This window comes from Tauraco erythrolophus, chromosome 9, assembly GCF_009769465.1.
Source record: "Tauraco erythrolophus isolate bTauEry1 chromosome 9, bTauEry1.pri, whole genome shotgun sequence".
Lineage (NCBI taxonomy): Eukaryota > Metazoa > Chordata > Aves > Musophagiformes > Musophagidae > Tauraco > Tauraco erythrolophus.
In genome coordinates, this window is record NC_141473.1 from 40,304,230 (window position 1) to 40,316,799 (window position 12,570).

The window sequence follows — 12,570 nt, forward strand, 5'->3', positions numbered from 1 at the left end:
TCAGCCATTAGTGGGCTGGAGGAAATTTGCACGACCTCCAGCATTTGAGGTCATCATTACATAATGACGCTATTGTCTCATCTTGGGATCTTTTCTGTTACTCTTGAAATTTCCCTCGTTTTCTGGTTCCCTCTTCTTGGGTTTTTTTTGGGTGTTTTTGTTCGTTTCTACGATGTCTGTCTCCCCTGTGGCCTTTGAGGGTGGTGTTGCCTACAGCAATCACGCCTGCTGTTTCTGCTGCCTCTACCAAGCCTGAATTCCTTGTATGAGCAACATCTGCAAGGCTGTGAAGACATTTCTGCCTGTAAATAGATCTGTCGCTCCTTTCAAGATCTGCTATCATCTGGTGGCCCTTTACTGACTAAAGCTTCAAGACTCTTGCCAGGCTTTTAATGTGCGAATCAGTGAGGATGAGTGGGGGTTGAAAGCCTGTGTGACGCATTGGCTGTAAGAGTTTGAGCTCGCCTCTCTTTAGTCCTGCCATAGTCTCCTTGGCTTTGTCTTTGGGACTTTCCTTGGGACTCTGGTAATACAGAGATGAAGTGTTTGCTTGCTTCTCTCCACCTCTGGTGGCTGTACACCCAGGTGATTCACCTCAGCGTTGGTAAAGAGCAAATCGTATTACATTTATTGGGATGTCGTTGGCTTCTCTTTTAAGGGTAGTGGTAAGTTCAAGCAGGGCTGATTTTTGAAGCAGGACTTTCTGAAAGCCCAGCTCCTTGTTGTGCAGACCTCCTTCTCCCTTTTCTTCTAGTCAAGGCTTGCAATATGTGCGTGCCAGCTTGTACCTGTCACAGGGATGACATTGGGATGACTGGAAGTCATCCATTTTGATACAAAGCCAGATAGTAACTGTGCCACCAGTGAGTCCTTCAGGACTTCTCCATGGAGCTGCTGCCCACAGGCTCCAAGAGGCTCTGTGAAAGGATTTTTCTGGTGGAAAGAGTTAACTTTGTATACCCTTGAGACAGGATTATTTCAGAAAACAGGTAAAACTCTCTTTCTTTCCTAGCCATAAAGAGTACATTATCTCTCTTCAAGCTTTCAGTGATAAAATGCTAATTAATGGAGATCTTAAACTGTAAAAGCCATTTAATTTGCTAAAATAATAGCATTTTCTCAAAGCTTTTTTTTTACGATAAAATCAGTTTTGATTCTTTAAGAACATGCACTTCAGTTTTAAACATATTATGCATGTACGGGTTGCCTGGAGCTGGTGGTGGAGCGCTCTGCGAGGAGAGGTCAGGCACAGCTGGCTCCAGCCAGCTCCAAGGTCCCCACAAGGGCACAGCTCACCCTATCAGCACCTCCAGTAGGGTCTCTGAGACACAGAATGAAGCATCTCCTCCTGGCAGTGAGGAGTGAGGCACAGCCCTGCAAGCATTGCAGAGGAAGAGGAGCTTCAGGCGCTGGAGCAGATTCTCCTGCAGCCTGTGGGGAGGCCATGGTGGGGCAGGAAAGGGGTGGGGCCAGGGAAAGGCTCTTAGGGGTTAGGAAAGCCCCGCTGGTGTGCCACAGGGGAGTCTGGGCTGGAGAAGGCAGCCTCTGGCACGGGCTTGGCAGCCGCCACAGATGACGTTTTGGCCTTTCCAAGTCTCTGAGGGTCGCAAAGCCGCCTGTAGGTAGGTTGGGCAGTACTTGTACAACGTAATCTGATGGTTCAGTCAGAACATCCATCTGAGATTTGAATTTGCCCTGTGCTGTGGAAGCACAGGACTACGATACGTAAAAATGCACAGAGCTAATGCGTGTCTGCACGTCTTTGGTTGGCTTCTTGCCAGTGTTACGGTGCTACTGTAGCAACTGGTTTAATTGGAGTTAATGACGATGGTTTGCCTGCTACTCTGCGTGGAAGCAAAACAGTCCTGCAGAAAGTGGAAAAGATGTTTACGCGCAAGGATGCGCACAAATGAGTTTACAACACACGTAGTCGTGTTTCTAGCAAGCAAATTGCAAAGTGGCTATATTCAAAAATTGGCCTATTCAGAAACTTTGTTCCAAATTAATCTTAAATATGTTAAAAATGTTTTATTCTCATAGTTTCTATTAGTAGTAGCGTTTCAGATCACTGTTAGTTGGGAGATTTGGTGGTTTGGCTTTTTTTTTGTTTGTTTTTTAACTTTAGCTCTTTAACAATGTAATTGTTATAACACAGCTTTGGCTTAAATTAGAGGCTAAGTATAAGGACAGACCTCACGGGTGTGTTGGAGATCCACGTCTATGAAGGTGAATCCTGCTGTTGGTATCTCATCCAGAAGCCCTGCTACTTACTCTGCATTTCCTATACTTTCCTTTTCTTTCAGTGGGACTAAACGTCTGTTACTGCATACTCTAAATGTTTCTCCTTGACCAGCTTTGTGATGGTTTTCCAGTAGATCTTTCTGACCCAAATTGGTTGCTTCCACGGAGGAAATAGAATTGCTTCTAAACTAAGCAAATCAACCATATGTTGAAGGATGCCCATTACAAGGATGTGTTCTCCATAGACTGGTCATTATGAAGTTGTTGCCAGTACTGCTTAGTGCATTGATGTAGTGCAGGGGGAAGGCACAGGGAAATTTTTCTTATTAACAATTTTAATTAACTTTTAATTGATTTCTAGTAGATAAATGGTTTCGTTACAAAGTCTTACAATCAACACCTTCACCGGAATGAAACATTCATGGAAACTTCCTGACAATTGTTCTGATAACAAAACATGAAAATCTCTTATGATCTTCCTAGATGTCTGTAGCCTCATGTCTAAAATCAAATAAATGAAAATGTCTTGCTCACAGAATGCCCTTTGTTTAATTTACATAACCTTATTCATCGTGCCATAATTTAATTAAGAGGAGGAAAATAGCAGGTCAGCATTCAGGCTATACTGAGGGCCTGGTAGCTCTGGGAAAAACATATCTATGAGGGCAGTTAGGTAATAGCCAGAATTATATGGCTGATACTGAAATTTGAGACTTTGCTCAGTACATGAGGACAAAGATATCAATTGAACAAAATCTGAAGAGTTTTCTATTGCAATCATCTGCCACTTCGGAGAGTAGAAGAATAAGGATGAAATATGATAACATTGGGTTTTGAAGAACGTGATAAACTGTAGGAAGTTAAGTAGTTCTTCAGAGTGCAATGATTAAAATATCACTACATGTGACAGAAACGTTAAGTGAAAAGAAAACTTGTAACTAATGTGTCCGTTCTAGCTATCTGCTGGCCGCATCCGTGTTTCACCTATGTACTCCGTATGATTTGGGCAGCAATGAAACACCTAAATCAAACAATGTAAAATAAAAATTCCCCTCAGACACCGCCTAACCCTAAAGATACTTCAGCATTGGAAGTATCTGAGGGCTTGACTTTAGAAACATCTGGTTTGTCTTCTGCTTCTGCGTGCAGTTGTGCGAGGCTGAGCAACCAAACGTGTATTTTCTCCTGAATAGTCCAGTAAAGCCTACCTTCTGTCACTGCAAACTAAGAGATTTTTTTCTGCAGGATGTTTTATGTTCAGCAAAATATCAGAGGGAGGCAAGCTGCTGTAAACAACGAGTGCCAAATAGCCACACAAGCATTAGTACTCTCTAGAATACTCTCCTAGCTTACCCTGTTACTCCTGTGTAGGTATGTCCTTTGTATTTAAAATGTGCATTAAAACATGGTTCTTTTTTTCTGTTTCTTTAGGCTACAGATCCAGATGCTGGTGTCAATGGTCAAGTTCATTACAGCTTGGCAAACTTCAACAATCTTTTCCGAATCACGTCAAATGGTAGCATTTACACAGCAGTGAAACTGAACAGAGAAGTAAGGGACTACTATGAACTGATTGTTGAAGCCACAGACGGAGCTGTGGACCCCCGCCGGTCAACACTCACTTTAGCCATCAAGGTGCTGGATATTGATGACAACAGCCCTGTCTTTACTAATGCTTCCTACACGGTCTGCGTGCCAGAAAATCTACCACCAGGCACGGTCTTCCTGCAGATAGAGGTAAGAAAGCATTATACTGTGAGGAAGGTGTTCTGTAAATGTTCTGCACTGCTAAGCATGTTCTTATTTCACTTCTCAGTGAGACTGCAGTGAAAAATTGGAAACTTGAGTGGGGAAGTTATGACACTCAACAGACTGAAAAATGCATGACCTTTAGACAGGTATATAAAAATACTTTGAAGCTGAGGTTCGTTTGGACATAAGAGCGATTATTAAAAACCAAACAAACAACAAAACCTACACTACTGTTGTCATTTATTGGAACATTGTTTTACACATTTGAAGTGGTTTTGATCTGTTTTTGAAAGGTCGTCATATTGCTCCTACCTGTTAATGTCAGTAGGAAAATAGAGCTTTGTCTCAACTGATTTAGAGGTTTAAGTCAAACCTAGATGTCTAACCTCACATTATAGTTATGGAGATAATAGTTACTTAGACAAGCAATTCATCCAATACCAAGTTCATCATCCAAAATAGCTGGAGTAAAGTGAAGTGAACACCTGGAGGTGTTGTCTTCTCTTCACTGACCTGGAAAAAGATACTCTGACGTGTGAGAGTTAATTGCTCAAGGATGAGCTAGATCTCAAATACAGCTGAGATCCTCTTCCCCTAAGCAGTCTGTGTATCCTCCTGATGTTTTGGTCAGCATTCTTTCACGAGAAGAACCTGTCCTGAGACGATTTCAACAGGAATGGTTTTCTCTGAACCTGACTGCAGGTAAATCTAATGTCAAAGTACAGCTACAGCAATAGCATAATGCTCCTTATCATGATCAAAATTAATATTCTTTGTCTAAATACTGGTATGAGATAAAAACAGCCGTGCTGCCCTACAGGGGTGAGATCAAACATTTGCTAAGCCAAGCGTCCTCCCCCAGCAGTGGCCGATAGCAGGTGGCCTGGGAAGAGAACAAGAGCAGACTGAGTTTCCAGGGACTCTTGTCCAGAATATTCTGCTCATTTCATGTGGCAGGTACCTCTGGAATTTATAACCTGAAGTGGATTTGTCTTCCATGTATTTGTGCAATAGTATTAAGTGCATCAAACAGTACTAAAATAATACGACAAAATGAAATTTGTTTGCAGTAGCTTGCTTTTTTATGTTCTTTAAACCTAGTAAGGATTTTTCGTGCAAATGGATTTTGTTTGGGTTTTTTTCTGTATGACGTGCTCTAGGCGAAGGACGTTGATCTCGGTTCTGATGTTAACTATCGAATAAGGACACAGGAAGCACTACAGTATTTTGCATTGAACAAACACACAGGCGAGTTATCGCTTCTGAAGTCCTTGGATTACGAATCATTCTCTGACACAGAAGCAACCTTCACCTTTCTTGTGGAAGCCTTCGACAGCAAGGGCACTATGCCTCCTGGTCTCGCTACTGTCACCGTGAGAGTAAAGGTAAGAGGAGTAACTTGTCAGTTGGTAGCATCATCTCCTATTTGTTACAAAATACTTCATCAGCCCTTACAGGTGTCCTGATGAAACCCCAGAGCACGGTAGCAGTACGTCTGCTTTCCTGCTTTTTCAATTGTGTGAAACTACTGCCTGTTTCTGACAGCAACTTGTTCAGTTAAACATATGCCTTGTAACATCTATAATTACTTTGCTATATGCCGTTACGTAGTTAAATCTTGGATCGTGGATTTATGAAGTGCAAGAATACCTGAGACATGCATAAACCTTTAGTCCTTTAGAATCCCTGAAAGGTTGAAGTAAGTATCTAATGGAATTGTTTGCAAAAATGACACCATCACGTTTCAGTTAAAGCTCTCGTAAATCGTAGTTTTATGAACCGTTCAGGTGTATTGAGTGCTGATGTGGCACACCACATCCTAGATGTCAGATTCTGCTGCTAGAAAACACAGAGCTGCAAAGGAACGGGCTTATTTAGTGGTCTGGCACAATGAATCGTTTCTGTGCAGTGAGTTACAGCATCACCTCTGGGTTTCAGTTATCTCACCAGTAGTATGGGGATAATGGTATTCTCTTTGGTAACGATCCACAAATGAAAAGCATTTCTAGCTGAAACATTAGCACTTACCCATCTTAATTTGGTTGATGTGCTCATGTCCAAGAGGAGAGGGTGTTTTAGATGCTCTAAATCGTGCCTCCTTGCATTGACAACGGTGCAGTGCTGGAGCCAGTCGGTCTGGTCCTTTTGCGCAGTTACTTCGTCCTTGTTGACTTTGTCAGCGAAGAACCGTGAGCAGTGGGAAAGAAGAGAGTTTAATTACTTGTATTTTAGCTAAGAAATGAAAATTGTAACAGGAACGAAAGCATAACTCACAAATGTGAACTTCGTATCTGGCAACTTCAGTTTAAATGTAAGTCTGCGGGAAGTATTTAGCATGTATGAATCAGTCTCGGGTTCAGCTTGCTGTGTATCTGCAGATGCTATGAATTGCCACATGATTTTGAGTAATTCTGTTTGTCAGTCTCTACTGAGCTCAGAATTATTTTAGGGACAGTAAATGTCTCCGGTTATTAGTTTCGATGACAATGTAAGAAGGCGTCTACAATACCTCTCTGTCTCTGCAAAATTTCTTGGACTGAGATGCAGGTCACCTGTTTCCTAATAGTCTGCACAATTCCCTGGCACTTTCCAAGTCAATCAAAGAAAACATAGCTTTTGACATCATTCCCTGGGCCTTTTCTGTTATACTTTTAAGGAAGATGTTACTCGAACCTTTTTTTTTTCCTGAAAGAAACTTTTTCCCAGCACAGTGAATTTTTGAAAGAATTAAGTGTTTGGGTGGTTCTGATGGCTTTTTTTTTTTTAAAAAAGTACTTGTTTTCCAATGGGAATGTGTTCAGAGAAAAGCTGCAGTCTGTGTAATAGGGCTGACCCAGCTGTATGATTGTGCATTTGTGTTGTGTTCATTAGTGACAGGGTACAGGGGACCAGTACAGCTCAACTTGGTGGCCTTAGTGTAACAGCAGCTTGTGTATTGAAAAGGAGGTGGTGTGGGAATAGCAAACTCAGGAATGGGATTAGAAAGATCAAAAAATAGGTTTCTCATTTTCTTGGAAACTCTTCCCACACATGAGTAACAAAAAAAAAAAAAAAAAAAAAAAACCAAAACAAAACGAGAAGCATGATCATACTTGTTTGGAAAGGCAATATGTGAGAGGCTGGAATACTGGGCTGGAGCCAGGAGTAACGATTTGTGCAATAAAAGGTATTAGGCTGGGGCCAGAACAGGGCCTGAAAGTGAGGACAAGCAGCTTATATTTTAAATTAAAAAGAAAATAAATCAAAGAAACTGTTAAGAGAGTGTTATACTCAGCTACAGGCTGACTTTTGCAACAGATCAGTGGACATAATTATTATATGTATTGCTGAGGTTAAGATGATGCTTGGGTTCCAGCCTTGAATTAGAGGCAGAGCAGTAGTTTTTTTGAGTGGCAGTTGAGAGGATGGGGAAGGGCTTGTAGGAAAGTGTTACATTTTTAATATCTCATTTTGTTGGGCAGATGTCATTAATAGTAGATGGTAGAAACTTAGAACCTTGGTCACAAGAGGTGCCTGGAATAGAGAGAATGGTTTAATTTGAGCTTATAGATGAATTTTCCAGATACAAAATGTACAGAGGGGAGGAAAGGTGGAGATGGCAGTCAGAGATTTGTGCATGAGATGAGAATGATGTGCAAGAGGACAACTTGAATGGTTGATTCAAGAGACAGAGCAGCAAGAGAGGGATATAGAGTCTTGGCTTCCACTGAGACCAAGATGAAAAGCAGGCCTCAGCTGTGAAAAGAAATACGGAAGCAAAAAGTGCATCACAATATAGTTTGGGTTTGTTCTTAATGGGAAAGCCTGACGTTCTCCCTTGTTCTGAAGGTGGAGAGCTGACGTGCCTTCAGAGAGGGTGAAAAGTCCTGATCCGCGCAGAGAGGGCAAGGCACTAAAGTTCCTTGAGGATCAAGGTGGTATTTACAGGGCACTGAATTCATCCCTAGGTCTTGAAAGCTTGGTGACGTGGTTATGCAGTGGGGTAGAGCCTCGTGCACAGCGTGTCACCTGATTCCAGTCCAGCCTTCGACTCCTCGGCCATCGTAACCACGGTCCGAGCTGCTGCTTCAGGGCGTAGCTAAATAGATAACTCCTCATGAGCATGTCCACTGTTTCACTGGAGTCATTCAAGACTTTTTGTTGACCAATTAATACGTCTGCAGAGGGAATTGAAGGAGTTCTAAACCTCACTATTTCTGCCAGACCGTCTGCCAAATTGGAGCCTGCGTCAGGGACAGGGTGCTTCTGCGTGGGGATGAGCATCCCTCCATCATGGCTCTGGAGTTGTTGTTCCCACTCAACCTGTCTTTTGCTCCTGCTCTCAGACCAGGAACTCCATGTGTCTGTTTCTTCTCAGTAGTAAATGTGCTTTTACTACTTTGTGTAGAAGATCTTATTAGAGTAATTCTTTTAATACAGTGTTTGCGACCCTAAGTAGGAAATGAACCCAGTGCAGATACACTGGAGACCCTAACACAACAGTCGTGCAGGTTGCAGTCTGTAGTAACCCAAAATTGAACTAGAGACAACCAGAAGCAAGCATTCCAGCAGTGGTGGGTCCAAGCAGGGAATTCATGTAACCCTTAGGGATTCAGTCCCTGTAAGCCTCAGAGCATTATTTGTGTTACAGAGGTCTCCGAGTCCGTTTGGGCTTATGCCGCTCTGATAACTTTTGTTGTTTTTCCCAGTCCAGCTCTTAACAGAAAGCTTTGTAGTTTTTACTGTGTGATAGGATTCTGCTAACCAGCTATGGACAACAGCTGACGTTTTCATGTCATTTATGCAGTATGAAACGGAATGAGCAGCAGTACGGTGTACCCATAATCACACTGGTATTTGGGGCTTGGAGGAGAGTGGATGCACACAGCGGCTTTCTTTACGCTCCCGCTTTCAGCCTTTGGCACATCAGGTTACAAATAGTTTGTATTAACCTTCCCTGAGCTTGAGCAAAACACAGATTGCGTAGCAGAATAGTCACTGTGGAAAAACCTACTTAATCTGTTACCTGCATGTCAGTATTGAAACACAGTATTGAGTTCTGCTGCAGCCAAATGGCCCTTTACATCGTATGGGTATCTTACAGCTCCATCTTCAAAGAAAACCAAAGGTAAATTAATGAATTGTTGCTTACTTTCTGGTATTACTGAGGAGCAATAGTATCAGTGGCGTTGATTTCTTCTTGCCAGAAAGATGCAAACCACCTCAGACTGAGATTTTTCTTTTTTCCCCAGTTCTCAGACTCCGCTCAATGCTGGCATAACTTTAGACCTTAACCCAAAAGTAGTAATGAGTCATCTTGTCTTGGGATGGCATGGGAGATTGCATCCGGAGTAACTGAGGATTGTAATCTGATCTGTAATGAAGAACACAACACTTTTTATTTTATCTGTTTGATTTTTTAATAGATTAATTATACAGGTTAGACACAGCACATTTTCTCAGTCTTGAAAGCGTAGTTTAAGGCATAAAAACATTAGCAAGTCCAAGAAACAATTTGTGTGCTATTTTTCAGTGGTTTGCTGCTGCCAACGCATAATTTTTGTCACCATGAGAACAGCAGAGATTGACATTCCCTTGGTGGCTGAGAGGGCTGAGTTGTTTGCTAAGCGTTCCTGTAGTGCGTATTGCAGTACGCACAAGAATCCACTCACAACCTAAGTGTTTCCTCCTAGTGGAAGAAGCAAAATCATTACTGTTGAAATGGTGCGCTTGTTAGTAGGATTTAGCGTTCGGAAACAATTACTGTGGTAATAGAGCTTCTTAACAGCAAGAGGACTAACCTTTTTCCAGTTTATATTGGTGTTAGATGAGAAATGTGTTCCTAAATACATAGTGTGAGAATTTCTGTATCATGGGGCCTGTATGGTACTTGCATATTTTATGCTGTGACCACCTCCTTCTTATTACCAGCGTTATTTTTGTATTACTTTGTCTCTTGCTAGTTTGTTATAATTGCTTTTTCTCCTCCTTCTGTGTTCTGAGATAGGTTTTCTTTTTAGTTTTTTCAAGTAGAGTATGTATTGTAATGAAGCCGTTATCTCTGGCTGGTGATTCAAAGTGATAGAGCGAGAAGAATAAATAAATAAATAAGAGAAGAATAAATAACCCAGATCTCTATGTTTCTAGCAATGCCATATCATGAGACCATCATCTTTGCCTCAGTCTTTAATAATAAGGTCAGCAGTTCCCAGGTGAGCTGGCCTTCGGTGTCTGAGTGCAGGGAGGGAGAGCAGATCGAAGCTCCTGTGATCCAAGAGGAATGGGTCAAGGATCTGCTCCTTTGGCTGGATGCCCACAAGTCTATGGGGTCTGATGGTATCCACCCGAGAGTCCTGAGAGAGCTGGCGGATGTCATTGCCAAACCCCTGTCCATTATCTTTGGGCAGTCTTGGCTCACTGGGGAAGTTCCGCTGGACTGGAGGCTGGCGGATGTTACCCCCATTTACAAAAAAGGGCGGAAGGAGGATCCGGGGAACTACAGGCCTGTCAGTCTGACCTCGGTGACGGGCAAAGTCATGGAACAGGTTATCTTGAGTGCTATTAATGAGCACATACAGGTTAACCGGGTGATCAGGCCCAGTCAACATGGGTTTATGAAAGGCAGGTCTTGCCAATCAAACCTGATCACCTTCTATGACAGGGTGACCCGCCTGGTTGACGAGGGAAGGGCTGTGGATGTAGTTTTCCTGGACCTCAGTAAAGCCTTTGATACAGTTTCTCATAGTGTTCTGGTGGAGAAACTGGTAACTGCTGGCCTGGATAGGCACACCCTCCTTTGGGTTAAAAACTGGCTGGATGGCCGGGCCCAAAGAGTGGTGGTAAATGGGGCTAAATCCGGCTGGAGGCCGGTCACCAGTGGGGTTCCCCAGGGCTCAGTGCTGGGTCCAGTTCTGTTTAACATCTTTATCAATGACCTGGATGAGGGGATTGAATGTACCCTCAGTAAATTTGCGGACGACACCAAGCTGGGAGGCTGTGTCGATCTGCTCGAGGGTAGGGAGGCCCTTCAGAGGGATTTGAACAGACTGGATCGTTGGGCTGAGGCCAATGGCATGAGCTTTAATAAGGCCAAGTGCAGAGTCCTTCACTTGGGGTATAAAAACCCCAAGCATCGCTATAGGCTCGGGGAGGAGTGGCTGGAGAGCTGCCTGGCGGAAAAGGACCTGGGGGTGTTGGTTGACTACCGGCTTGATATGAGCCAGCAGTGTGCCCAGGTGGCCAAAAAGGCCAATGGGATACTGGCATGTATCAAGAATAGTGTGACCAGCAGGAGCAGGGAAGTGATCCTGCCCCTGTACTCGGCACTGGTGAGGCCGCACCTGGAATATTGTGTCCAGTTTTGGGCCCCTCGCTTTGAGAGATATTGAGCTCCTGGAGCGAGTCCAAAGAAGGGCAACTAAACTGGTCAAGGGGCTGGAAAATAAAACTTATGGGGAGCGGCTGAGGGAGTTGGGGCTGTTTAGCCTGGAGAAGAGGAGGCTGAGGGGAGACCTGATTACGGCCTATAAATACTTGAGAAAAGATGGTGGGGAGTTAGGGGAAGGGCTCTTTACATTAGTGATGGGAGATAGAACAAGAGGAAATGGGCATAAGCTTAGTCAGGGGAGATTCAGGTTGGATGTTAGGAAGTATTTCTTCTCTGAAAGGGTTGTCAGCCACTGGAATAGGCTGCCCAGGGAGGTGGTCGAGTCCCCATCCCTGGGTGTGTTTAAGAATAGGGTGGATGAGCTACTTGAGGATATGGTTTAATGGGGATTAGGGATGGTTGGACTCGATGATCTCTAAGGTCTTTTCCAACCTAGAAATCTATGAATCTATGAGACTGCCAACCAAATGCTTCGTTTCATTCCCACCGTGCCTTAATCCCAGTGGACCGTTATAAACATTATACAATGAATTTCCAGATTTAGTAAAACTGACTGTACCCCTGAACATCGATAAATGTATTGCTTTCATCAGAGAGTTCACAAACTGCAACTGCTGAACTAGTTTTTCAGGACAAGTATGCCATTGCGAGGTTAGAAGTCATCAAATGCTTTAGATCATGCATTTATATGCATTGATTGGTACTTACCGTGAGGGGGAAATTTGAATCTTTCACAATCACTATGCTAAGTCTTCACTTCCTTGGGAACTTTGCGTAAAAGCAGCAAACCAACCCTGCAGAAACATGTAACAGCTGGCCTGGTTGCTCTGAGTGGTCCTCCATAGAATCATGGAATGGTTTGGGTTGGAAGGGACCTTAAAGATCATCTAATTCCAACCCCCTCCCACGGGCAGGGACACCTTCCACTAGAAGTGTCTAGTATCTTGTTCTTCTAGACACCTTCCGCTTCAGCAGCATGACCATTCTTGCAGTCCCTCATAATCAAGTTGGAAGCAAATGGTATGATCTTGGTGGTAATGATGCCGTAGCACTGCAGAGCTCCAACCTGCTTAGACAAGAAAACTCCCTTTGTTTCTCTGACAACCTGAACCTTGAATCAGAACAAGGAGAAATAAAGTTAGTTTGCCTTTCCAGGATGGGAGCATTAGAAGAAGCTACATTTTTGTGGCCAAATCACCCTCTCAAATCAA

General features: G+C 43.2%; 1 protein-coding gene across 3 annotated transcripts in view; it reads left to right on the top strand.

The window, feature by feature from the left end:
• PCDH15 (protocadherin related 15) overlaps positions 1-12,570 on the top strand; it is a 359,782-nt gene that overhangs the window by 234,669 nt on the left and 112,543 nt on the right. For all 3 annotated transcript variants that reach the window (XM_086616980.1, XM_086616981.1, XM_086616982.1), the window contains 2 exons: positions 3,673-3,978; positions 5,154-5,378. In XM_086616980.1, the coding sequence (XP_086473106.1) occupies positions 3,673-3,978; positions 5,154-5,378 (531 nt within the window). The remainder of the gene's footprint in view (positions 1-3,672; positions 3,979-5,153; positions 5,379-12,570) is intronic.